A 24,115-nucleotide genomic window follows, 5' to 3' on the forward strand; every position below is an offset into this window, starting at 1 on the left:
GAGGGCAGGAGCTGATCTTTCCTTGCTGGCACTCTTGCTTGGGTATATATATAAAAAAATGCAATTGCCCATTGACATTTAGACCTCTGGCCAGTTTAGTTCATATTCATGTGGGTAGCAGAGTAGTAAAGCTTTTTTCTTTCTTTTTTATAGACTAGTAAGTGTCACAAATTCATTTGCAAGGCTAGTTGGGCCACTTTAAAAAAAGTATAACATTCGCTTATTCACTCCAAGATAAGCACTCAAACAAGGGGAAATTATGGACTTTGTATGTGCATTTGCCAAACACTAAAGATGTAAAATAATAATAATAATAATAATAATAATAATAATAAAATTAGACAGCTACAGATATTTCTGTAAACCAATTGATTTGAACAATCAACATGTTAAAAATCAGGTTTTCCAAGTAACAGAACACTTATGCTTGATGGATTCTTCAAACAAAGGAAATAAAAAATTGACAAAGCAGACAGGCAAATGTAATTCACCGGTGTACTATATAATTTTAAACTTCCACCCCCAAATAGCTATTTGAAATTCATTTTGTATCGCAAGCATTCTCCTGAATATTATTCAGGGCAGAATAGCCAATTTGATCAACTGCCAGCAAAGTGAATAAAAAATGTACAACATTAACTAGATATAAATGTCAAGCAGAAATATTAATGCTGTACACATTCATAAAGGCAAGATTTCTGCTGAGGTTCACAGCAGCTCCATTAAAAAAAACACAATAGGTTAAACAATGAAGAAAGAAAAAACCTGGAAGTTACCTGATGTGGAGCCTTGTAGCCCAGGAGAAGATTTGAGGCCTTGATGTCTCCATGCACATATTCATGTTCATGAATGTATTCTAAAACATCAAGCTAATAAAGACATAACAGAACAATTTCAGCATATATAAACCACACACAGCAGAGGGCAACTACTCTTTACAGGTTAACTTTAAAGCAAAGAAACTACATTAGATAGCATTAATATTACTTAATTTTTAACTTACTATTCTCAAGCCCAACAGTAATACTGTTTTGCGGGTAAAGTGCTTTCCCCTCTCTTCAAAAATCTTCTGGAGATCTTTCCCAAATCTGTCCATTACCATAAATCTGTAGCTGGTTTCAGAAAAAGAAAACATAGCCTTTAAGAAAATCCAAACGAGATACCTTAATATATATATACCTTTTTAGTGTAAGTATTTAAAATTTTAGGTTGCTTTCCAGCAAAGAAAAAAAAGCCCCAAAGCAAAGTACAAAATGAATAAACATGCACATTTAACAACAGAAATTTAATATCGACTGTAGATACATTAAATGTATTTATTTAAATTATGTAGCAACAAAAGATACACACAATAAGCCACTGAGAAGTCTAAACAGGAGAACAAATGAACAGTGAAGGACTGTCAGAATAAGAAGAGCTAAGCGAGTTTCCTATGGATGAACAGGGACAAGACTAGGTTCCTGAGGGAGAGTGTTCCAGGGTCTGGTCTCCTGTCCTATGACAGCGGGTGAACGAGATGCTAGCGGGGCAGAGGTCTGGGCCTCACCAAAATATCTTAGGAGGAAGGAATGATCGTGTGGAAGCATATCGTCCATAAATACTATGATCTCAAACTGAAAATATAATTCTTTCAAGCAGTGGAGGTTGATCTGTTACAGCCAGTGGGGCACTGCCCCGCCAACTTCAATAAGATTCAAATGCAGAAACAGGAAGCCGTTGACTAAATGGGAAGGATCCTGCTCTGCATCAAATGACAAGACTGGGTCAGGCTACTTCTCTCTCCTCTTCTACCTTTTTATTTAATAATTTGATGAATGGTTATTTCATAATTTCCATTTCTACGCACCATTCCTTCTATATTTTCAAATTGCTCATTTAAAAAACAAAAAACTGAAGGAATTGAAAAAGCAAATCATGGTGGTGTTGAGCTGCTTTTCCAAAAAATGCTCCCCCAAAAGGCCCTATAATGCTTGTGAATATTCCACGCTCTGAGCAAAAGCTGGCTGTACAGGAAGCAATACATAACTGACTCATTTTTATTTTGCTTTGGGTCTGGCTCGTGCTAATGCCCTGCAACGAGGTCAGAATGCCCTGATCCCACCGAGGACTCTATCTGGTTCACAGCCATCGAAAGTGCACTTTTAACAGATTGCTTTAGTTCTCATTGCTTTTGAGCAGCAGGATACGGAATTTCAACGTTTTATTAAAAATGAAAACACCTCTACGGAACCCACAGCACCCACCCACCCTTTCAGGGTGGTACTCAGAACAAGCTGCTGCTGAAAGCCGTAGAACATTCAAGCAACTATTCCAAGGAAAGGAGTTCTGGTCAGAAACCAGAAAGCAAAATTACAGAAAGCGTGGAGTGCACATGGGAGGGCTTTTGTGACTCACACAGAAATAGAAGCTGCATTAGTTGACTGTGAAAAGTTGCTCCTAGAATCATAGAGCTGAAAGGGACCACGAGGGTAATCTAGTCCAACCCCCTGCAATGCAGGAATCTCACCCAATGTGGGGCTCAAACAACATGACCCTGAGATTAAGAGTCTCATGCTCTAACGAATGAGCTATATGTAAGGGTGTATCTTCAGAAGCCCTTGGGTTGTTGTTTTTTTAAAAAAGAGCCATAGACAAATTCAGTCCCTTCCCAAACATGAGGGTTCTTTGATCATGTAGAATCTTCTGTGAGCTGGGTGGGTGGGTTTTTTAAAAAATGCCCCCTTTCTCCTGCAGCCTCTTGTGCTACTTCCCCAACCCTCTGGAGAAGACTTTGGGAGGTGCAGGAGCTTCTAGAAGGGAAGGGAGAATCAGATAAAATTGTATTTCCAGTAGTGACATAAGCTTCTACTCAGCGCCTTTTTTCTTAAAAAAAAATGTTTAGGGGTACTCTCATTTTCCTACTCATATTGGAAACTTAGATTCACAAAAAGTTTAGGGGTATGCGTACCCCTGTGTCCCCCCAGAAAAAAAAACACTGCTGCTACTACATTCAAAAGTTTCCCATCAAGCAGAGGAACACAACCGGATACAATTCAGGGGGAAAGTTCTAAAATTCATCTAACAATGCCTTTTGCATGCATCTGTCCATACATATTTCCAGTAACATTGATCTGTTCATCAGTGACATGAATTTAACTGTTAGTACAGGTTTAATTCTCCATATAGAATTTTTTCTCACATGGCAATTCCTCTGATATTTTCACATTGATCAACTTTTAAGTCTGAATGCTGACACAACACCAAAGGCCATCAGTTACTGAGACGTGCTAAGAATGTGAGAAACTCACACAGGGGGAGTAGTGGCTATGAAAAATCCTATAAACTCAAAAATAAGAAATGGTTTGTACCTTTTGCCGTTCTTTTGATGCAAGCCAGAACCCCAGTACTTGGGTACACCTAAGTATTTCAGCTTGTGAGAAGAAATCCATTTCTTAACTGAAACAAGAAAAAAGTTTCCAAATATGCATTGTTACAGCTTTCTGCAAAGCCATTATTGCCATATTTGTGTAAGGATGTGATTAGTTAAATCAGACAGAAGGCAAAATGATGAACGCCTATGGATAAGTACTAAACATTTACTACTAACTCACTAAGGGGGCAATCTTATGGCAAGATCTGCCAGGTTGAAAAGATTAGGATGCAGCAGATCTCTGGCTCAGCCAGTGCTAAGTCCCCAATCAGCTAAGGGTATGCTCATATAACTTGCTCATCCCAGCTCGGCTGGCAGAACCAAGGTCAGTGTACCCAAAACAGTGGCATTCTGGGGGCTGGACCAGAATGGGGGATGAGGGACTTAGGAGGGCTCCTAAGCCCAATCAGTTTGGTCATGTGACCTGGAGACCCAGAACAGAACACCTTTTTTGAGGCCTGTTTTCCATCTGCCAGGCTTAGGCAAAGCAGCAGCCCTGCCGCTGAATGGAGTTTGGATCTGATATAACTTTAACTTGCACCAACTTGCCTTATGCCAACCTTTTTGTGCATAGGATTGCTCCCTTGGTTACTAAGCATGTGATCTAATCAACACTAAGCATTTTAAGGCTCAACAGAATCATAGAGTTGGAAGGGTGACTGGGAGCGGCCGCTGAGACCACATAACACCGGTCTTGAAAGACCTACACTGGCTCCCAGTATGTTTCCAAGCACAATTCAAAGTGTTGGTGCTGACCTTTAAAGCCCTAAACGGCCTCGGCCGAGTATACCTGAAGGAGCGTCTCCACCCCCATCGTTCTGAGGTCCAATGCCGAGGGCCTTCTGGCGGTTCCCTCGCTGAAAGAAGCCAAGTTACAGGGAACCAGGCAGAGGGCCTTCTCAGTAGTGGCACCCACCCTGTGGAACGCCCTCCCACCAGATGTCAAAGAGAAGAACAACTACCAGAGTTTTAGAAGACATCTGAAGGCAGCCCTGTTTAGGTAAGCTTTTCATGTTTGACAGACTATTGTATTTTAATAATTTGTTGGAACCCGCCCAGAGTGGTTGGGGAAACCCAGCCAGATGGGTGGGGTATAAATAAATTATTATTATTATTATTAGCGACCACAAGGGTCATCTAGTCCAACCCGCTGCAATGCAGAATCCTTTTACGCAATGTGGGCCTCGTTCCCCTTGACCCTGAGATTAAGAGTCTCATGCTCTAACAACTGAGTTAGGCATGTGCTTAGGTCTCTCTCACTGAAATTAGTGGGATTTAAAAGGGCTCAACTTAGGAACTGCATTATGCCCTTTCTATCATTTATGCGTTCCACGAGTTTCTTTCTGCCTTCTTGGCAATTTTAATATAGCAAACATCTCATCTGCTAGCAAATCCAAGCATATTATTTAATTAAAATTGCTTATGCTTTCTTCCCCCTTTGAACAGCCACCTTGCACTACGAAAATTCCGCTTTCCCCTTGGAAATTAGTGGCTGCAGCCTCAATGGGCTGTGACCTTCGAGCATAAAAAAGGACAAGAGAAAGTGTTCCAGTTCAGTAGGCCCTGTTTATAAACAATTACCTTCAATAACTACCCAACACTGCACCATTATGAAGAAACATCCAGTTGTAATTAGGTATGCCCTTAAAGTTACCATTCAGAGTCCTCCGAGAACTATGGTTTTCGTTGCCCATGAATCATTAAATATATTATTACACCTCTCCCAACGTCTCACATTAGGTTATTCAAAAAGGTTTAAAGAAATTGTTTTGTTGATTCAAACACCAGTAGATTACTTACTTAGGTCAGGTTTAGCTGTCCGCATGTAGAAACTCAGTTCTGTAAAGAGTGGTCCATTGTCACTGGGTTCCTTTAAAAAATACATTTTTTTAATTAAAAAAAAGTGAAAGCTTTCAAATCTGTTGGGTACTCTCCTCTAGTAAATACTTTTTAACAGGTAAAGCTTTCTTCCCCTGTCCTATGCAGAATTCTAACAACCTAAGTAAATTCTATTCCTTTTTCTTTATCTTCTTAATGACTGTTACATAATGCAAAAAAAGGGTTCAATTAAAAAAAGAACATTTTTGTAGATTTCAATGCTGCGAGCAGGGATTAACTTAATATGGTGACTGAAAACTTAAGTGATCTTCTGCATTTCAGTAATATTGTGGTATGCAGAAACAGCAAATTACTAATATATACATTTTTGCTTGACCCCCTCTTAGAGCAAATATGTGTTTGTAACAATGGAATATACCCTCTAACAGGTCAGATCACTAGTCCATCTAGCCCCAAACTGTCTATTCTAACTGTTCACATCTCCCAAAGATCTCAAGCAGAGATCTTACCCATCACCTGTTCCCTGATATTTTTGGTTGAGGACACCAGGAATAGAACCTGGGACTATATGCATGCAAAGCATGGGCTCTGTTACTGAGCTATCATCCCTCCAATATGTACAAGGGATAGTTTTTTATAATAGAATCACAGAGTTGGAAGAGACCCCAAGGATCGTCTAGTTCAAGCCCCTGCAATGCAGGAATATGCAACTATCCCACAGGGGGATCAAACCCTGACGTCATCAGCACCATGCTCTAACCAACTGAGCTATATTGAATCAGTTCCTATGACAACAAAGGCTCAGATACTAAAGAGCACAGATCATTTACCACTAATGGCAGTGAATGAGCTTATGCACACCAAAGCCTGGTAGGCATGGGTGATTAATGTTGGTCAGAAATGTTCATGTTAGTTCAGCCACGTCCTGCTGAGATCTGAAGCAAGTTGAATGTTATGGTAGGCTTTCCCTTGCCAAGAAACCCGTCTCAACCCTGTTTCCCTCTCTCCAAAGTACAAACTTTGCCCATGTCATATACCACATTATTTTGTCCACATGAAGTTGACTTAAGCAACTCAATCTTGATCCAGGGTAAACTCAAATGTACACAAGTACTTCACAAATCTACATCTGGGGTCATACGTCCCCATCTGTAAAAGACATTTATGTTTTCAAGCTGTCTATTCTACGTAGTCAGAGGCATTCATTTATTAACACAATTTGTCTCCATTATGGTTATACACTAAAGCAAGCTACAAAGTACTGATATTCTGTATAAATAAAATGTTTATATCAGCATCCTCTTAAAACCACACATACATCACCGGCATGAACTACGCATTAATGCTTTTCAATACATTTAGTAGTCAGGGGCATGATGTATAGACTATTTTTACAAACATAAACTTAATCGATTCATAGTGTCTATAACTCTATAAATAACAGGCAGCCCGATACAGGCAAATTCACGGCACTAGGTTACTGCTACCAGGCAATAATACTTGCAACTATGCTAAATGGAAACTTAACAATTTGGCTTAAACAAACAAACAAACAAGCTTCCCTCTTCCTGTTAAAATGGGCAATAGTCTCTAGATAGGTAAATAGCAAGCAGTGTTTCAGCAAATAGGGCCAAATCCTATTTGCTTCAAGGGGTGCCATCTCCCCCACCCTCCAACTTTCCAGGCATGCCACATCCACTCCTTCTCAAGGGGTGGAGAGACTGTGGAAGAGGGAACTGAGAGGCAGCAGAAAGGAAGTGGCTGCACAAAGCTTGCACTCTGTCCTCTGTGACACGTTCACTTTTTATGGGGAAACGGGCTGTATCAGAAGCAACGCATGACTCTCTTTCCTACTGTTGCTGGTCTGGCTGGTGTATGGAGTCAGAATGCCCCAATATAGCAGGGGGCTCTGAAACAAGTGCCCAGTCGTCTCCCAGCCACCTCTATATCGACAGCCTTGTTTTGTGAACCGTCCTGAGACCTCCAAGTATAGGGCAGTATATAAATTCAATTAATAACAATAACAATGTCAGGTAATAAGATTATGAGTGGTACAGTTGGGCAGCAGGGACCTGACAGGGGGGGAAATGATCTGGCCCTCCACTGTGTAAAATGGCTTGTAGCCAGAATGAGTTGCCAAATAAGGAATTATAGCTAAGCACCTCTAATACCATAAGGACATATACCAAAAGTTATAAGCCTGTACTCCAGCTGCAATCTGTCACAGCATTAGTAACTGTCCATTTCTTATGCAATTGATAAATATTTCAGGGAATCTCAAAGCAGAAAAACAATCCCAGCAGATGAATGCAGTAGTGTAATTTGAGACTATAACCGTGTAGTTATAGGAATGTAGGTCAGTATGTGTTCAGTTATTTCAGCAACAGGACAATGTTTGCATTTTTTAAATGTATTATGTATTTATTTATTTCCATTTATGAATGTTCATATGAAGTGGTTTAGCAATGCATAAGGAATGCTAATGGCAGAACAGAATAAAAAGATTTTAAAGTAAGGCTTCAACTTATCTAAACTTATTTCAACCTACTTGTAATTCATGGGACATTGGGTGCCTAAGGATTTTCTCTCCACAAAATTCTACATACCTACTGAAAGAGTCTTTCTAGTTTTCCTAGGATGTTCTGTGCATGCATCTGAAAATGGACTACTTCAAATATATACTTACCACTTTTATAACATAGGGTGCATCACTGGTGACTGATTTTGAAGAATTAACATCAGCTGTTAAAATATGAAGGGTTTCTTATCAGCATGGTGAAAGAACTATTTGCTTAATATACAGTTAGTAGTAACAAATAAGGATGTTGAACGCTTAAAGTTAAGTGTTCAACTTGTTTCATAACCAGAGGTTTGACGCTGGCTTGTTTTGTAACCGACCAGATTTTGTGACAAATCACAGTTCCTGGTTTTCAAACAATGACAAGGCAGGATTAGAGGAAACTGAAAATAAATGTTGATGAAGTTCTCCTCCTGGCAGAAGGAGATGGCAGCACACAAGACTGATGTTTTGTTCAGGCTCATTGCAGCTCATTGCAGCTCCTGGACCCAGCGCCAAACCATGGTTTAGTGTGGCATGCGGACATGGCCTGGGTGCATTATATAATAATACTGGTGAAATCCTTCTCCCATTAACACTGAAGGAAGAAAGAATAGGCGACTTTGATTAGACTCATTCCAGCTCATACACATTGCGCTAAACCATAGTGATAAACATGTGCTTGTTACACTTAACATTTTAATTTTCCGTGCACATGTTAAATTGTACCATGAAGTGCCTCTCCGGGAATTGCTTGTCACTTCCAGCAGGCACTTAGCTTCTGCAAGTGACGAAGATAGTGACATTAGCCTGTCTAACTCTTGCAAGCCAGAAAGGGACCATGCCCTCTGCATTCCAATTATTGCTAGTCCAAACAGAGCAAGATCAGTACAGACAGCACAGTAACGGTACCACTGAAGAGCCACAATTGCATCAATTGCTTAAACTAGAAACTACACTGTCTTTGAGGTACTTCTTGTTGCAGGTCTTGTATCAATACTCTGATCACCGTAGAAGCAAGTTACCATCAAATGTGCTCTTATAACACAGAAAGGCTACTTTTTATATTAAGGCTCTGCTCGTTTATATTTCAGCTCATAAAGGAATCCTGTGGCTGAGATACTTAGGAGAAGTTTAGAAAAAGCAAAATATATATGCAGGGATTAGAAAGTAAGAACCTCTGGCTTCAACCTGGCAGGAAACGAGTCTTGAGACAGAAACCCCTCCCTCTTCTTTACACTATGGCCATCCATTTCAGCTTTCTGCTCCTAAGCCAGATTACATATTTATACACACACACGCAAAGAAGAAAACTCATTAGGCAGTGATGGGTAGGTTTTACATCATAAGAAATCTGAGACACAAACTCCAGGTATTACTCTGGAAATCTCTAGCTGAAATGCATTATTCATTTTTACAAGCCATGCCCAGCCAACAGCCAACTGTGTCCAAACTTCCACATAACAAAGGACATAAGAACTGCCTAGCTTAATCAGACTAGGGTCTGTCAAGTCCAGCATCCTCTTCCCAAACAGCAGCCAGCCAGGTGCGTCTGGGAAGCTTCCAAGCAGGGCATGGAAGGTGATGAATAAAATCCGGATCAGCAGCAGAAACTTAGTAAGCTAAGCAAATGAATAATCTAAACAATGCAGAATGTTAAGTGTGTCTTTGGGCTCATCAGGTGATTATTTTGAAGGAAAGGAGGGAAATCAAGCTGCCATTCTCTAGCCAAATTGTGCCCATGATAAATTGATTTCACTGTTCCCATGTTTTCGGATTATATGTTCCCCACACCACCACCCCTGGCCTAAAGAAAGGAATGCAGTGCTCCAACTTTAACAGGCTTCTTTCTCAGTCTTACCAAGATAGAGGCAGCCAAAACCACCTTTGCCTATAACCGGACCAAGCTTCCAATCTTTCTTTGTTAGGTCAGTAAAAACTTCTCCTGGAGGAAATTCTTCTGCAAGTTTCCGTTTTGCAGGGCCTCTTTTCCCAGCTGCTTTCTTAGGCATATTCTAAACTAAAACAAACAAAAAACAAAAATCAACACACCTGTTAAGAGGTAGGTTATTCCACACTGTCACTTGCTTTTAGTTATTTAATATACCAGTTCTCTTTCTTCAACATATGCTGCCTCCAACAAAACCCAAGTACTAAAATAAGAACCAAACAAATTATCACTCCAGAATGAAGATACTTGAAGTGCTGTCCCCCCCCCCTTTGGGACAAAATTGCCTTCTCCTAATTGAATCTTAAAACCATATTTCCACATGAACAACAATAAGAATTCTTTAGTTTGTAAATGGTATATGTATCAGCGACCAAGCTCTCAAACACTCATTATGACCATACAGGTTATTTTAAAACACTTTTACCCTGCTCTTGAGCTGAAAAGACTTCCAGATCCATTTAAAAAATCACACACACACACACGACAATCCCTGCCCCCAGGCTTACAATATAAAAACCTCAACACGAAAGGAAAAGGGGACGAGAAAATGGAAAAAAGCAAACTCAGGTATTGTTATCATTTTAAATTACAGTTCTTATAATGAAGAGCTGGGATGGAAATTGCTCAGGTACCCTGATGGAATGGAAGATAAGGGAGAGCCAAAGGCAGCTGATCTCTCAGTACAGCCAGTTGAAGATCCATACTTCCTTTCTTCCTTTCTGCTTCAACTTGGCTACTGCTAGGTGACAGCTGAGGGACAGCCAAAGGCAGCTGGTCTTAAAAGGGGGATTGGACAAATTCATGGAAGATAAGGCTATCAATGGCTACTAGTCATGCTGGCTATGTTCTGTGTCTACTGCTGGAGGCAGTATGCCTCTGAATGCCAGTTTCTGGGAATGGCAAATGGGGAGAGGGTTGTTGCACTCAAATCCAGTTTGCGAGTTTCCTGAAGGCATCTATCTCTTGTGCTGCTGTGAGAAAAGGATCCTGGACTAGATGGGCTTTTGGCCTGAATTTAATCAGCAGTTCTCAATCCTTCATAAAGACTGAGTACATCTGAACAACCAGTTTCCACACTTCTATGTGAGCAAAGCTCTTTATGCTTCCCTGTTATAGACATTAATTGTCTTGTGCTCTAAAATGTGTCTTAATTATCTATCCTAACCATAACTATGACCTCACTATCCAGTACTGTAGATGGAAATGGCAACAGAGCAAAGGACCAGGTGGGGAGGAGAGGGCTGTGTGGATGGCCAAACAACAGTTAAATTTTTATCCAGAGTTTCTGCACCTCATCCTCATGAGTGCAGGGAGAAATAACCTACAAGTCACAGTGGCAGCCAGGCAAGCCTCGATGGCAAGCCTACTTTACATGTGGCAACATATTATATTACCTTGTTTCACAAACATGGGCAGAAGGAGCAAGGTAACCTGGCTGGAAGGGTGGTATACAATTACTTGTAATAAATAAATGTTCTTGTACAACTTATTCTCAATTGGAAGGGAAGAGCTACACAGTTATAAATGCTTACTTGCAATGCACATGAAGGGAGACTCCTTAACTATGAAAACTAAAAGCAAGAATCTTTCTAGGAATCCTACTGTTATGCTAACTGCACAGGCTCCATTTCCTGGCCGAGAATGCCCACATCCATCTGCTTATGATGGCACTGTGCCTATTTGCAAGGTGGCCAAACTATTACTAGGGCATTGATGCCAAGCAATGAGTCTGAATGGGCAGAACACAAATTTCACAGTATTCATTCACTTCCAGACAACCTGCTCTTTGTGGAGATATCAAATCTTGCACAACCCTACTTATGACCACCCCTACAGCTCAAATTTAACTCACTGCAAACATCCTTTAACCTGCCCCCAGACTCAGGAAAAGGTACTTCTGTCCATTGGGATTTAAGATACAGGAGAGGCAATTTTGTGCAGGCATCCATGCACATGTTTCCATCCAATTTTCCTACAGAAAAGTCAGGTTAGATATCTAAATAAATATGTATATGCATGAATGACTTGGGGATGTTAGCATGTGCAGTTTCACGGATGCCATACTGACAACAGTGAGCAGCAGACTGTCAGATAACACAAATAGCAGTAACTAGTTTTATTTATCAAATGGCTTAACTACCATATGAATTAGAAATACAGGAAGCAGCCTTAAGCTGGGTCAGACTATTTGTCCATCAAGCCGAGCAAACACTATTCCCATTGGAAGCAGCTCTCCGGGGCCTCAGGTCTTTACCATCAGCTGCTTTCTAAGTAAAGATGCCCAGGGATTGAATCAGGCACCTTCTGCATGCAATGGATGTGCTCTGCCACGGAACTACAACACCTCAGAAATGCGCTGGATGAAAAGGTATAGCTGATACAGTCAGCTATTGGCTATTATATTTGACAAGACTTCACAAACAGGGTTCTCCTCTTTTTGCCCCTTGAAAATAAACTGTTCTGTTCATTAGCAAACCATCACCCCTTGCTTTTAGAAATGTGCAAATATGTGTGTGTGTGTGTGTGTGTACACACACACACACACACAGTGGTACCTTGGGTTACATACGCTTCAGGTTACATACGCTTCAGGTTACAGACTCTGCTAACCCAGAAATAGTACCTCAGGTTAAGAACTTTGCTTCAGAATGAGAACAGAAATCGTGCTCCGGCGGCGTGGTGGCAGCTGGAGGTCCCATTAGATAAGTGGTGCTTCAGGTTAAGAACAGTTTCAGGTTAAGAACAGACCTCCGGAACGAATTACGTTCTTAATCCGAGGTACCACTGTGTGTGTGCGTGCGTGTGTGTGTATAGTGGTCTGCAAGGTGCAAAAGTTGAGGAAAATGAGCTACAGCAGTTCTCTTTGTGCATTCTGGCATACCTAGTTTTTATCCCCACTTTTGTACACTGCCCAGGCATCTTCTGATGAAAGGTGATTAACAAATGAATAAATAACATGGAGAAGGGAGGCAGTGGAACTGTGCTGGTGGTCCTGACAACCTACAATACCAACACTAGAATAGGCTCATTATGAAAGCATAAGAACCACAACTCTAATTATTTTATTTGTTTATAAAAATATCCTTGTCTTTCCATAAAATGCTCCCGGCAGTTTACAATGACAAAATCAAAACAAAGCTAATGTTAAATAGAAACATAAAAGAAAAATCAGTAACCGCAGTCATGAATAAATTAAATAGGCCACTTTAAATCATTACAGTTTCTTCTGAGAAACTACATTTTGGCCACAGAACAAAAGTTCAGCATTATGAAAAGGCCCCATCGTTTGTTCCCATCCACCATACTCCATTATGGAAAGAAAGATCACCAGGAGAGCCTCAGTTAACAAAGTTCAAGGTCACTTGGGGTAAGATCTCATAGTAAGAAAAAATCAAAGAGAAGGAAGTCCAAGATGGATGGGAGTTTCTTAAAGCACCCCCTTGGTAGGTGTAGGTCACAAAGCATCTGACTTGCTTTCCAGCCGACCTGACACTTGCATGGTGTTTGTACTGTATTCTGAAAGCAGCCTTGCTTCTTAATCTTATTTAAGTGAAGGGGTCAAGGAAGAGAGGCAAGTTAAGTAGTCCTCGTGATTTTGTGAGAAGAGTCTGAAGATGCGTGAGCTACAAGGGAACTAGGTCATGACTTTGTTGCCCAGGGTCTGTAACTTTGCAAACTAAAATAGATTCTCCTCTAGTGAAAAAACAAATTCTGAACACAGAAAAAGTATGCAAACTAAGTTATGATATATTCTATCCTGAAAATGGAGGGAAGGAGTGGCATAGAAACTGGACTTTAAGAAGGCTGATTTCAAAAAGCTTAAGGAACTACTGGATGAAATCCCATGGTCAGAAATACTCAAAGAGAAAGGAGTCCAAGATGGATGGGAGTTTCTTAAAGGTGAAATACTAAGGTAGACAATTCCAACAAAAAAGAAAAGTGAGAGGCACCTAAATAAACCAGTGTGACTGAATAAGGAGCTTACAGATGAACTGAGATGTAAGGAGGGAAGGTATAAGAAATAGAAAGGACAAATCACAAAGTAAAAGTATATACGAGTAGCCAAGAGTTGCAAGGAGAAGGTCAGGTGGGCAAAGCTCAGAATGAACTCAGGCTTGCAAGAGAGGTTTAAAATAATAATAAATCTTTCTTTGGCTATGTTTGAAGCAAGAAGAACAAGCAAATAGTATGGGTAAGTATTATAGTTGAAATAACGTTCAGGTGGCGCACTTGGAACACCTCTCACTAGGCAACAGTCATTTTTGCTCCATTATATTCCTCAACAGTGTGTTACAATGATCTAACTTAGACATAACTAGGGCATGAATGACTGTTCAGTGTCATTGCATCTGCCATTAATTTTTCTCCCCCCTCCCTCCCTGCACACTTCGTTTCTTAGCAGCCATTTCCTATTATATGTTTCCATCCCTGCTGAACAGAACTAAAATGAACATGCCTCTAATTTATTTTGAACACAAAGTTTCTGCTGTGTGGGAACACAGAATGATTCAACAGCTGATGTCCTTCCTCATTTGGTAGTGCTCTAATCCACCACAAACTGCTGTTTATTTCAGCAAGGTTGCTTCCTTTTAGTGATCAGGCAGTGCCACTAAGTTCGTAAGTACTGCATAGATGAAATTTTCTAAGAAAACCCAAGGAACAGGGGACATATCACACCCACGTCCAACCTCAAAAATAAAGAAATTAGATTCTCTGCTTATTTAAAAAAGGGGGCACTGTTTATCAAATAGGAGAAAGGGAAAAAATAAGTATGGATACTTTAGTAATCAGGCAGGCAGGTCGTGCATCCAGCAGTGACCAGAGGAGGAATGACCACTGGAAGGAGCACAGAGAAGAAACGCCATAGCACATCTGCAGCAGCACAATCGGATGCCTTCATCTGCCCTAGCTGCAACAAAACAACAAAACACATATCTCCCGCATCAGTCTCTACAGCCATAGCCAACGCTGCAAACTTCCAACCGTTTGACTTCACCCCCAAAGGAGCACTCCTCCAATGACAGATGGATGCCAACCAGAGTTGAAACAGATAATTTCCAAATCAATTAACGTCTTATTATTTATTAAATTTATATACCGCCCTTCATCATAAGATCTCAGGGTGGTACACAGAATAAAATTCTTCTCAGGCCTTTAGTACACCTTTTTTGTGAGTTACCAGAAGATGACATGTAATGTCTGGTTCTGTGGGTTTATATGCCACAAACCCCATAATAATATATGAGAAATCCTTATTTAGAACTCATTAATAAAACTCCCATTAAGCTACTTCACCTCCTCTTTATGGTAAATGGAAGTGCAAAACAAAGTCCACACACATTTTTACATGGGACAAATTGCTTTTGAGATTCTCTTAGGCATTTTATCTGAATGTGCAAAAGCAAAATAATAATAACGCAGAAATACAAAAGAAATGCATGCAGAAGGTCCCAGGTTCAAGTCCTGACATTTCCAGTTTCAAAGAATATCAGGCAGCAGAAAAAGAGCCCTGCCAGTCAGAGTAGACAGTCCTCTGGGCTAGAGATGAATCAGTGGTGTGACAGCACTAATCATTCAGAGCACTAGAACTACCAAGTGAAACCTATACAGGATATTGACTTCTAAAAATAGCTTCCACCTGGTTATAGTAAGACACTTTATTATATGAATGCATATAAATAATACATAATTTAATTCCGCTTTTCCACAGCTACGGCATACTGGGTTGACCTTTTCACATTCAAGTATCTACAACTCCTAAAATCTCCTTCCTTGTCAGTCACTCGTCAGTGCAGTTCCCATAAGAATATATTCTCAAATTGTTTATATTTAACTTAATTTATTCAGTTACATGACTACATTGTTGCTATTCTAGCCTCACAGCAAGTCTGCAAGGTAGGTTAGCAGGAAGACAGCAATTTATTAGAAGAGCCCTCTGTACTTCATGGATAGAAATGTGAACCTGGATTTCCAAGACCCAAGAATATAGGATAGTTTACAATTTTTTAAAATGGCTTGCAAGATAAGAGACACAATATAAATCAATTATGGCATAATAAGCTGTTGTGGACTACAGTTCACCTCATCAGATCAACACTAGCCCACAAAATACTGCCCTGTAATAAACATGAACCTTTAAGATGCCAAACATTGCTTGTGTGGCGAAAGACGAACATAGATCCCACTCCGGAAGAGATTAAGCTACAATCCTAAACAGTCTCACTAGAGAGTAAGACCTTTTGAACACTACAGAACTTCCTTGTGAGAGCACTGTACTGTCCATCATGATGGCTAAATGGAACATCGAAGTTCAGGGGCAGTGTACCTTTCAAATAGCTGATACCAAGGTCAAACAATGGGACAAATTACAAGATGACATCTCACTGCCCACTGTGAAAAGCAGAGTTTTAAAGTGTGTGCATATTTTTGGACAGATTCAGCATGGCTCTCTTGCAGTTCTGTTGATACATGACAGCTCTAAGAACTCTGCCACTACAATGCCTTTGCTTTGCATTAAAACTTGTTGACCTAGAGTATTCTGAGCTGTGTGTGTGAAAATAAACCAAGAATACAACCTGTCACATTTACACCAAAGTGAATTCCCTTTGGAATGGGCTTCAATACAAAGTGAGATAATGAAAAGGCCTCCAGCAGGTGAAGGTTGTGTGTGAGATAAAGTGTGCAAGAGCACACAACCCCCTTCCCCCATCACCAAAGCCAACACGGTGCAGTGGCTGGTGCAGTTTTGGCTGATTGTCACCTGCAGCCTTCAAGATGTGTCGGATTGCCACTCCCATCAGCTCAATGCCATGGTCAGCGGTGATGGGAACCGTAGTCCATAAACATCTGGAAGGCCAGAGGCTCCCCAACACCAGGTGAACATCCCCATTTGCGGTGCAGCCCTAACCACACCTATTTAGTTGCAAAGTTACTTTGGGTTTCCCTGGGCAAGACAAAATGACAAGAAATGTAATAGATAATAAGAAATCTTACTGAATTCCACGGGGCTTATACCCAGGCCAAGTGGGGATAGGGTTGCACCCAGCCACACACTGAGCGGCCCTGAGCCGTGTTTAGGGAAGTTTTTAATGTCTGATGTTTTCTTGTATTTTTATTTTTTTGTTGGAAGCCGCCTAGAGTGACTGGGGAAACCCAGCCAGATGGGCGGGGTATAAATAATAAATTATTATTATTATTATTATTATTATTACTCCCTGCCTCTCTCCTGAACACGCCTCCCTCCCAACGGTTCCCTTGAGGACGAAATGGGCGGCAGAGAGACACAGCCACCTAAGCTGCCTCCAGCACCTCTAAGGATAATGAGCGCAGCTATAATGATTTTAAGGAATCTCAATAATAGGGAGGAGGGCAAGGAGTGGAATGAGATGCAGATGCACTTTCTTCTCCCCGTTTGTATCTGATAAAAGTGACTCTAGCCCACTCTCTATTAATAATAATTAGTAATAATAATGTGCCACAAAACTCCCTGCTTTCTTCTGCAAACACCGCTCGGGAAATCCTCACAGAAAAGTCCCCTCCCGAGTGGCTCCGCCTACCCCGCAACCTGCCAGCCCACGTGTAGAACCGGGAGGGGCACCCCAAGGGCCATCTAGTCGAACCCCACCTCACATCGCCTCAGCAGCGGTGCCCTCCCAGCCCTACCACGGAGGCTGCTGTTATTATTGTCGTCATCGTTTTTTACACTGTGCAGCTGGGACTGCTGAGGGGGGCGCGAAGAGAGGAGCCAGCAGCCTGGGCCCGCGGCGGCCTAAGCTCGCCTCGCCCCCCGTCACAGGCGCCTGCCACCCCTCAGGCTGCAGCAACGGCCTTTCCTTACTTTTGTTTTTACTTCTGTAATATACCTCCCTGCTTCCCTCCTCTGCTCGCTCGCTTCCTTCCGCCCGCTCTGAAATTCCCGCCGCGAGTCTCTCGCTCTCTCCGCTTCCCTGTCAAAGTCCAGCGCTCGGCTTCCTCTCTTTCCCGCCCCCACGCGACGCGGCACCTCATTGGTTAATTAATCCACGCGCCCTCCCGCCCGAAAGCGACGAGGCTTCTTTTTTTTTTGTTACGTTTACCCCTCCTCGGCCGCCGTCGCAAGGCAAAACGGCCTCCTTTCTCTCTCTCTCTCTCTCTCTCTCTCTTTCTCCCGGACGCCACCCGCGTACTACGATGCATTCTGGGAAGTGTAGTTTTATTTCCCGCGTAGGAACGGCGCGCCGCCGTTTCTCGCTTCTTCCCACCCCGCCCACTCCTCTCGCGCATGCGCGTTTCAAGAGGGGAGCCGATGCAAAGTTTGAATGTACAGTACTGTATTTTAACATACAGGTACATGCACTGGTAGATGTTATATATGTTGAATTGTGGTTGTTGTGTCTTAGTGGGTCTTTTCCCCCCCTGTAAGCCGTCTTGAGTCCCCTCAGAAGAAAATGTGGGGTATTATTATTATTATATAATATTATTACGTATTTTATATAATAATAATAATACTCAGTAGGCCAGTACCCCAGTTCCGGGTGACTTATTATGCAAATCATGTGATGGGTTGGGAAAGGGCTAGGCAATCCGCTTGTTTAGGATTAGCTGCCGTTTGCATTTTTTCAAAATAAAAAAAAATGCAATAGTAGGTTGATGAGAGCTTCATGCAAAATAAGTAGAATGCATATTCATGGAATGAGCTTGTTCATATTTTCTAGGTAGGCAGAACTGCACGCAAACTCATTTCAGTCAGTGCAGAAATGGAAGAAAGTGCATCAGTGGTCAGCGAACAGCAAATCTGTTAGAAAAGAACAAGAACTTATAGCGCAACCCTAAGGAAAATACTACTGCAGCATTTGGGACTTTGGTTTAGAGAAAAGGTGAGTAACATGGTAGAAGTTTTTTTTAAATTATGCAGGACATGGAGAAAGCGGATAGAGGAGAAATGTTGTCCCTCTTTCATAACACTTGAACTCGTGGATATCCTATGAAGCTGAACTTTGAAGATTCAGGATGGAGAAAAGAAAATACTGCTTCACACAGTTAAACTATGAATCTCACTCCCCCACTTAGATGGCTTTAAAAGAGGATTTGGTACAAATTCATAGAGGAGAGTGTGGTCAAGGTCTACTAGCCATGATGGCTATGCTCAATGCTTCCAAATGCTAGTTGCTGGAAACCACAGAGTGATCTTGTGCTTAGGTTTTGATTGCTGGTTTCCCTCATTCATCTGGTTGGCCACTGTGAGAAGAAGATGCTGGACTAAATGGGCCACTGGCCTGATCCAGCAAACTCTCCTTCCATTCTTAAGTTCAATTGTTATGTACTGAGTTGAATAGGATCCAAAAGGCAGCAGTCTGATTGGTCCTAGAACAATAAGATCCAAAATGCAGCAGCCTATTGGTCCTAGAACAATAGGATTCAGAATGCAGCAGTCTGATTCAATGCAGCAATATGATTGGTCTGCAGGAGCCACCCAATCCGGCTCCAGATGGAAGTGAATCCACAACCTGATTGGCCTACAGGAGAATTCCGGAATTAGCCAATCACCTGCGGCCCATTGTGTAAATAACGTATATAAAGCAGATACTTTGAGGGGGCTTTCATTTCTCCTCACCACTATGAGCTGAATAAAGAGCATGAAATCCACTCTCGACTCTGAGTATATTTCATCAATGTTAAGCATATATAACAAAATAGTATTGTGGGACTTTAAAGTCTATCAAATTTATTCTGGCATAACTTTTCCAGAGGTCAAGCTCGCTTTGTCAGATGTATGAAGTGTTGGTGCTGACCTTTAAAACCCTAAACAGCCTCGGTCCAGTAATCTGAAGGAGCGTCTCCACCTCCATCATTCTGCCTGGACACTGAGGTCCAGCGCCGAGGGTCTTCTGGCAGTTCCCTCGCTGCGAGAAGCCAAGTTACAGGGAACCAGGCAGAGGGCCTTCTCAGTTGTGGCACCCGCCCTGTGGAACGCCCTCCCATCAGAGAGAACAACAACTACCTGACTTTTAGAAGACATCTGAAGGCAGCCCTGTTTAGGGAAGATTTTAATATCTAAGAACTATTGTATTTTAATAATTTGTTGGAAACCGCCCAGAGTGGCTGGGGAAGCCTAGCCAGATGGGCGGGGTATAAATAATAAATTATTATTATATTATTATATGAAATGAAATATTAGTTGGCAGGTATATGAAGCAGAAAATTATGAGATGCAAAAATTACAGCCAGTGATCACTGGGGTTTATATATAAGAGGCACACCTTAACCTTTTACAGTAGCAGACTGTTGATCATTTACTGAGCATTGCTGACACCATTGTATAATTAACAGCTTATATTTTGGGAATGATTCCTGTTCTTATGTAGCTGCGTTGTTTCATATTTTCTCGATGTCCCATTATCATATTATAAAGTAGTTGTGTTCTATGTTGCAGTTCAAGGACTGCTAGGAGTTGTTTTTTTGTTTTCCAATGTATTTCTTATCGATAAAAAAAAAATCAGTGTGCATATTTTCTACCGTTTCTCTGATGAAGACAGGGACATCCTACCATACCCTCCAACATTTCTCCATTGAAAATGGGGACATCCTGGGGGAAAGTGGGACATTTGGGGATTAAATCAGAAACCGGGACAGCTTCTGTAAATTCAGGACAGTCCTTGGAAAATAGGAACACTTGGAGGGTCTGAAAGTGTGGCCCAGGGAAAAGAGTTTGAGAACCACTGTGTCTTCTACAACAGTGGACAACCCTTCTATTTATCTCTGCAGACTGTTGGTAAGGTGCTCTGGGGTTACTGTGAGCAGTTAGAGTGGCGACTGCCTGGCAATCACTGGAGGGGCTCCAGGAAAGAAGACCCCATGTGTCAGAAGCAGAGGGCCTTCAGCAGGTGCCCAAGGGTGCCAGCTGCTGCTGTGATCCCTCTCCAAGAGGGCTTCATATATATTCCCACTTTCTGGTTTCAATACAGTCATACCTCGGGTTACAGACGCTACAGGTTGCGAGGTTTCAGGATATGGAAACGCTGAAATCCGGAAGTACCGGAATGGGTTACTTCTGGGTTTCGGGGCATGCGCAGAAGCACCGAATCACAACCCGCACATGCGCAGACGCAGCGCTGCTGGTTGCAAACGTGCCTTTATAACCTTTTCACACATTTGTATCCCTGGAAGTGCGGAATCGTTTGTGGGAGAGAGGGTTGAAAATATCCATTGTGGTTGCAAAAAGTTACACGGGAAGCAGGCCAACAATATTTTTCCCGGTGATATCAGGAGGCGGATTAACGATTCACTTCAGTAAGTTCAACTTGGGAGTCTCTTAAAGAGTGCCAAGCCTGGGAAATTATTTTGTTGTTGCTGAATGACATCAATCCAAATTAAAGGATTCTTGTGACTTTCAAAGTGGTTATGCTTATTTATTTTATTGCCCCAATTTTTTTGTTGATGAGAGTGCTTTTTACCCTCTTACCTGGCCCATCATTAGGCCTTCCTTCTAATCACCTTCTGGAATATAGCATACGATGCCATCCATCATATACCTAATACAGGCCCCCACAAACAGTACAGTCTTGCTATGGCTGTACAAAGGACTTCTGTTTATCATCAAACATTTCATGAATCCCATTACGTGTGAAAGAATTATTATCTATCCCGCTGCAGCAAAAACACTTTTCCCTATAATGGAATTTTTACTCTGGAAATTTATTTTAGTATTAAAAGGTTCCACTTTATACTGTCTACAGTTCAATCAGTGATCTAAAAGGCACTTACATGCTTTGAACGAGATACATAAAAAGCTTTTATTGCAAAAGCTTTGCAGTATCTACCAATTTTGCCATTGATCTGTTTCCATGTAAGGCAATCCTGGAAGGTGCCCAGGCTGTATAAAACCACATGGTGGGTTTTGATCTCCAGCCGGTGATTAAAGCACATTATGGAGGTTTGAAAATTTTCTTGTGGCTATTAGCATACCTCGAAACATCACTGTATTAAATGCTAGCGGTGTTCTTAATACATGCTATTTAAAAACAAGAACCCCAGAATCTATAAACTCCTTATTTATTACTCTGTTGCCAGGAGGACGTAAAGCTCGTGAATGAAGTGAGTTTGGCCTTTAGTGATAGAAGCTTTGCTGATCAAAGAGTGATTTCCTGAGGTAATTAGGAACAGGCACAATGCAGTGAGGTGGAAGGTATATGTATTTTTAAATCCTCATTTGCTACTAATACTACTAATAGGCACAACCTCAGCCATTGTGGGGCTGAAAGGCTAGAGTGAATTCCTATTAGGGATGAGGAAGAAACTTGATAACGTCTACACTTAAAGGTTGAACGTACCTAATTTGCAATTTCCAAAAATAGGCAAACCCAACGACAGCTGTCCTTCAAAATATGAAATGCTCCTAATTTTGCCACACCGTTCTCCAGCCAAATTTGAATATATTGGGTTAAAGTGTGCATAAGAATGTAGATGTTACTGAAAATAACACACACACATACACACACACACAAATGCATTATATTGTGGGATTGTGTGCATATGTTAAATGTGTGCATTAGGCAAATTTGCATTAAAATGTGTATATTGGGTGAGTTTTCATGAGGACTAATTAGCATATATATATATATATATATATATATATATATATATGCTAAGTGATGTGGATGATCCAGTTGAAGACTGAAAAAATAAGAAACAGAGAGAAAGCAAAACTGGCAGATTTGCCCATCCTTAGTTCCTACCAGCAAGTTGGGTTAGGTCTGCTGAGTTTATGACCCACCAGCCATGTAAGGTGCTGCATCTGGGGCTTGCTCAATATCCTAATTTTGTTGCATCTGGAACTTTGGAAACGGGAGATGAACACTGAGCAGTCTGTCAGGGCTGGAAGCTAGGAAGCAACATTGTACCGGGTCAGTTCAATGATAAAGAAACTCCAAAGATGGGAGCAGTTGGCATTTAAATTGCCCAGCAACGGCTGCCACACAAGCCAGTATTTCTATTTAAATTAGAGTTGATTATTTCTAATTTTGCACCTGTTCATCATATGCCAGTTTTAACCCAATCTGTATCTTCTTTTGCTTCCTTCTTTGGTGATATATAAGTGGCCACCCCATGCCACCAGACCATGACCATGCTGGTGGAAGGATGCAACCCTGGGCAGTGTGTATGGAGCATAGCTTTCAACCTTCCCTTTTTTTGTGGAAAATTCCCTTATTCCAGCGCCGTTTCCCACTGCTTCCCGGATTGTTAGATATCTCATAGACTGTCCCTGGGACAGGTGAGGCTGCTGATCCCTTATTTTCAAATCTGAAAGTTGATAGCTATGGTATGGAGGTCTTGGGCTGCCCAGACAACAAGACCCCTCTCTCGGCCTCACTGATGTGGTCCAAAAGAAAGGAAAGCAATACATTTGGCAGCAGTTTGGCTGCCAGAATTGCTGGAAGGAGGAATACAAGTTGCCCCCCAACCATCTTAGAGACACCACTCTGGATTTATATAGGGTTACTCCTTGTTGTTGTTGTTGTTTAGTTGTGTCCGACTCTTCGTTACCCCATGGACCAGGGCACGCCAGGCACTCCTGTCTTCCACTGCCTCACGCAGTTTAGTCAAACTCATGCTGGTAGCTTCAAGAACACTATCCAACCATCTCATCCTCTGTCGTCCCCTTCTCCTTGTGCCCTCCATCTTTCCCAACATCAGGGCCTTTTCCAGGGAGTCTTCTCTTCTCATGAGGCGTCCAAAGTATTGGAGTCTCAGCTTCAGGATCTGTCCTTCCAGTGAGCACTCAGGGCTGATTTCCTTCAGAATGGATAGGTTTGATCTTCTTGCAGTCCATGGGACTCTCAAGAGTCTCCTCCAGCACCATAATTCAAAAGCATCAATTCTTTGGCGATTGGCCTTCTTTATGGTCCAGCTCTCCCTTCCATACATCACTACTGGGGAAACCATAGCTTTCAGTATACGGACCTTTGTTGTCTCTGCTTTTTAAGATGCTGTCTAGGTTTGTCATTGCTTTTCTCCCAAGAAGCAGGCGTCTTTTAATTTCGTGGCTGCTGTCACCATCTACAGTGATCATGGAGCCCAAGAAAGTAAAATCTCTCACTGCCTCCATTTCTTCCCCTTCTATTTGCCAGGAGGTGATGGGACCAGTGGCCATGATCTTCGTTAGCGTTTTCTTTTCCTGAAGGCAGCAGAGATTTAGGATAAGAGTTTTCCTTCTCTTAGATGGGCTACCTCCCTAAGTTTTTATATATACACAAACATTTTGAAACCAACAAACAGACAATAATCAACCCCAGTGTTTTTTTTTTCAGGGTACGCAGTACTGCCACCTCTTTTTTCGTTGTTAAAAAGTGTGGCACCTCTTTTTTGTTGTTAAAAAGTGTGG

At 41.6% G+C, this 24,115-nt stretch overlaps 1 protein-coding gene and 1 long non-coding RNA gene across 7 annotated transcripts in view; one reads left to right on the forward strand and one right to left on the reverse strand.

The window, feature by feature from the left end:
• Nucleotides 1–17,941, reverse strand: part of VRK1 (VRK serine/threonine kinase 1) — a 39,559-nt gene extending 21,618 nt beyond the window's left edge. Inside the window, exons 1-7 of one of the 6 annotated variants that reach the window (XM_083736294.1) lie at nt 17,594–17,941; nt 9,667–9,825; nt 7,935–7,990; nt 5,210–5,279; nt 3,348–3,435; nt 1,004–1,112; nt 777–869 (exon numbers count right to left, since the gene is read on the reverse strand). In XM_083736294.1, the coding sequence (XP_083592420.1) occupies nt 777–869; nt 1,004–1,112; nt 3,348–3,435; nt 5,210–5,279; nt 7,935–7,990; nt 9,667–9,817 (567 nt within the window). In that variant the 5' untranslated portion in view covers nt 9,818–9,825; nt 17,594–17,941. The remainder of the gene's footprint in view (nt 1–776; nt 870–1,003; nt 1,113–3,347; nt 3,436–5,209; nt 5,280–7,934; nt 7,991–9,666; nt 9,826–17,593) is intronic. The other 5 variants (XM_083736298.1, XM_083736296.1, XM_083736299.1 and 2 more) reach the window with 5 other exon arrangements.
• Nucleotides 17,942–18,045: 104 nt separating this feature from the next.
• LOC310844840 lies at nt 18,046–22,893 on the forward strand. Its single transcript, XR_014564349.1, has 3 exons — nt 18,046–18,065; nt 18,450–18,629; nt 22,599–22,893. It is a non-coding gene; the product is annotated as an uncharacterized lncRNA (long non-coding RNA).
• The last annotated feature ends 1,222 nt before the right edge of the window (nt 22,894–24,115 follow it).

This window comes from Podarcis gaigeae (genome assembly GCF_964106915.1).
Source record: "Podarcis gaigeae genome assembly, chromosome: 1".
Lineage (NCBI taxonomy): Eukaryota > Metazoa > Chordata > Lepidosauria > Squamata > Lacertidae > Podarcis > Podarcis gaigeae.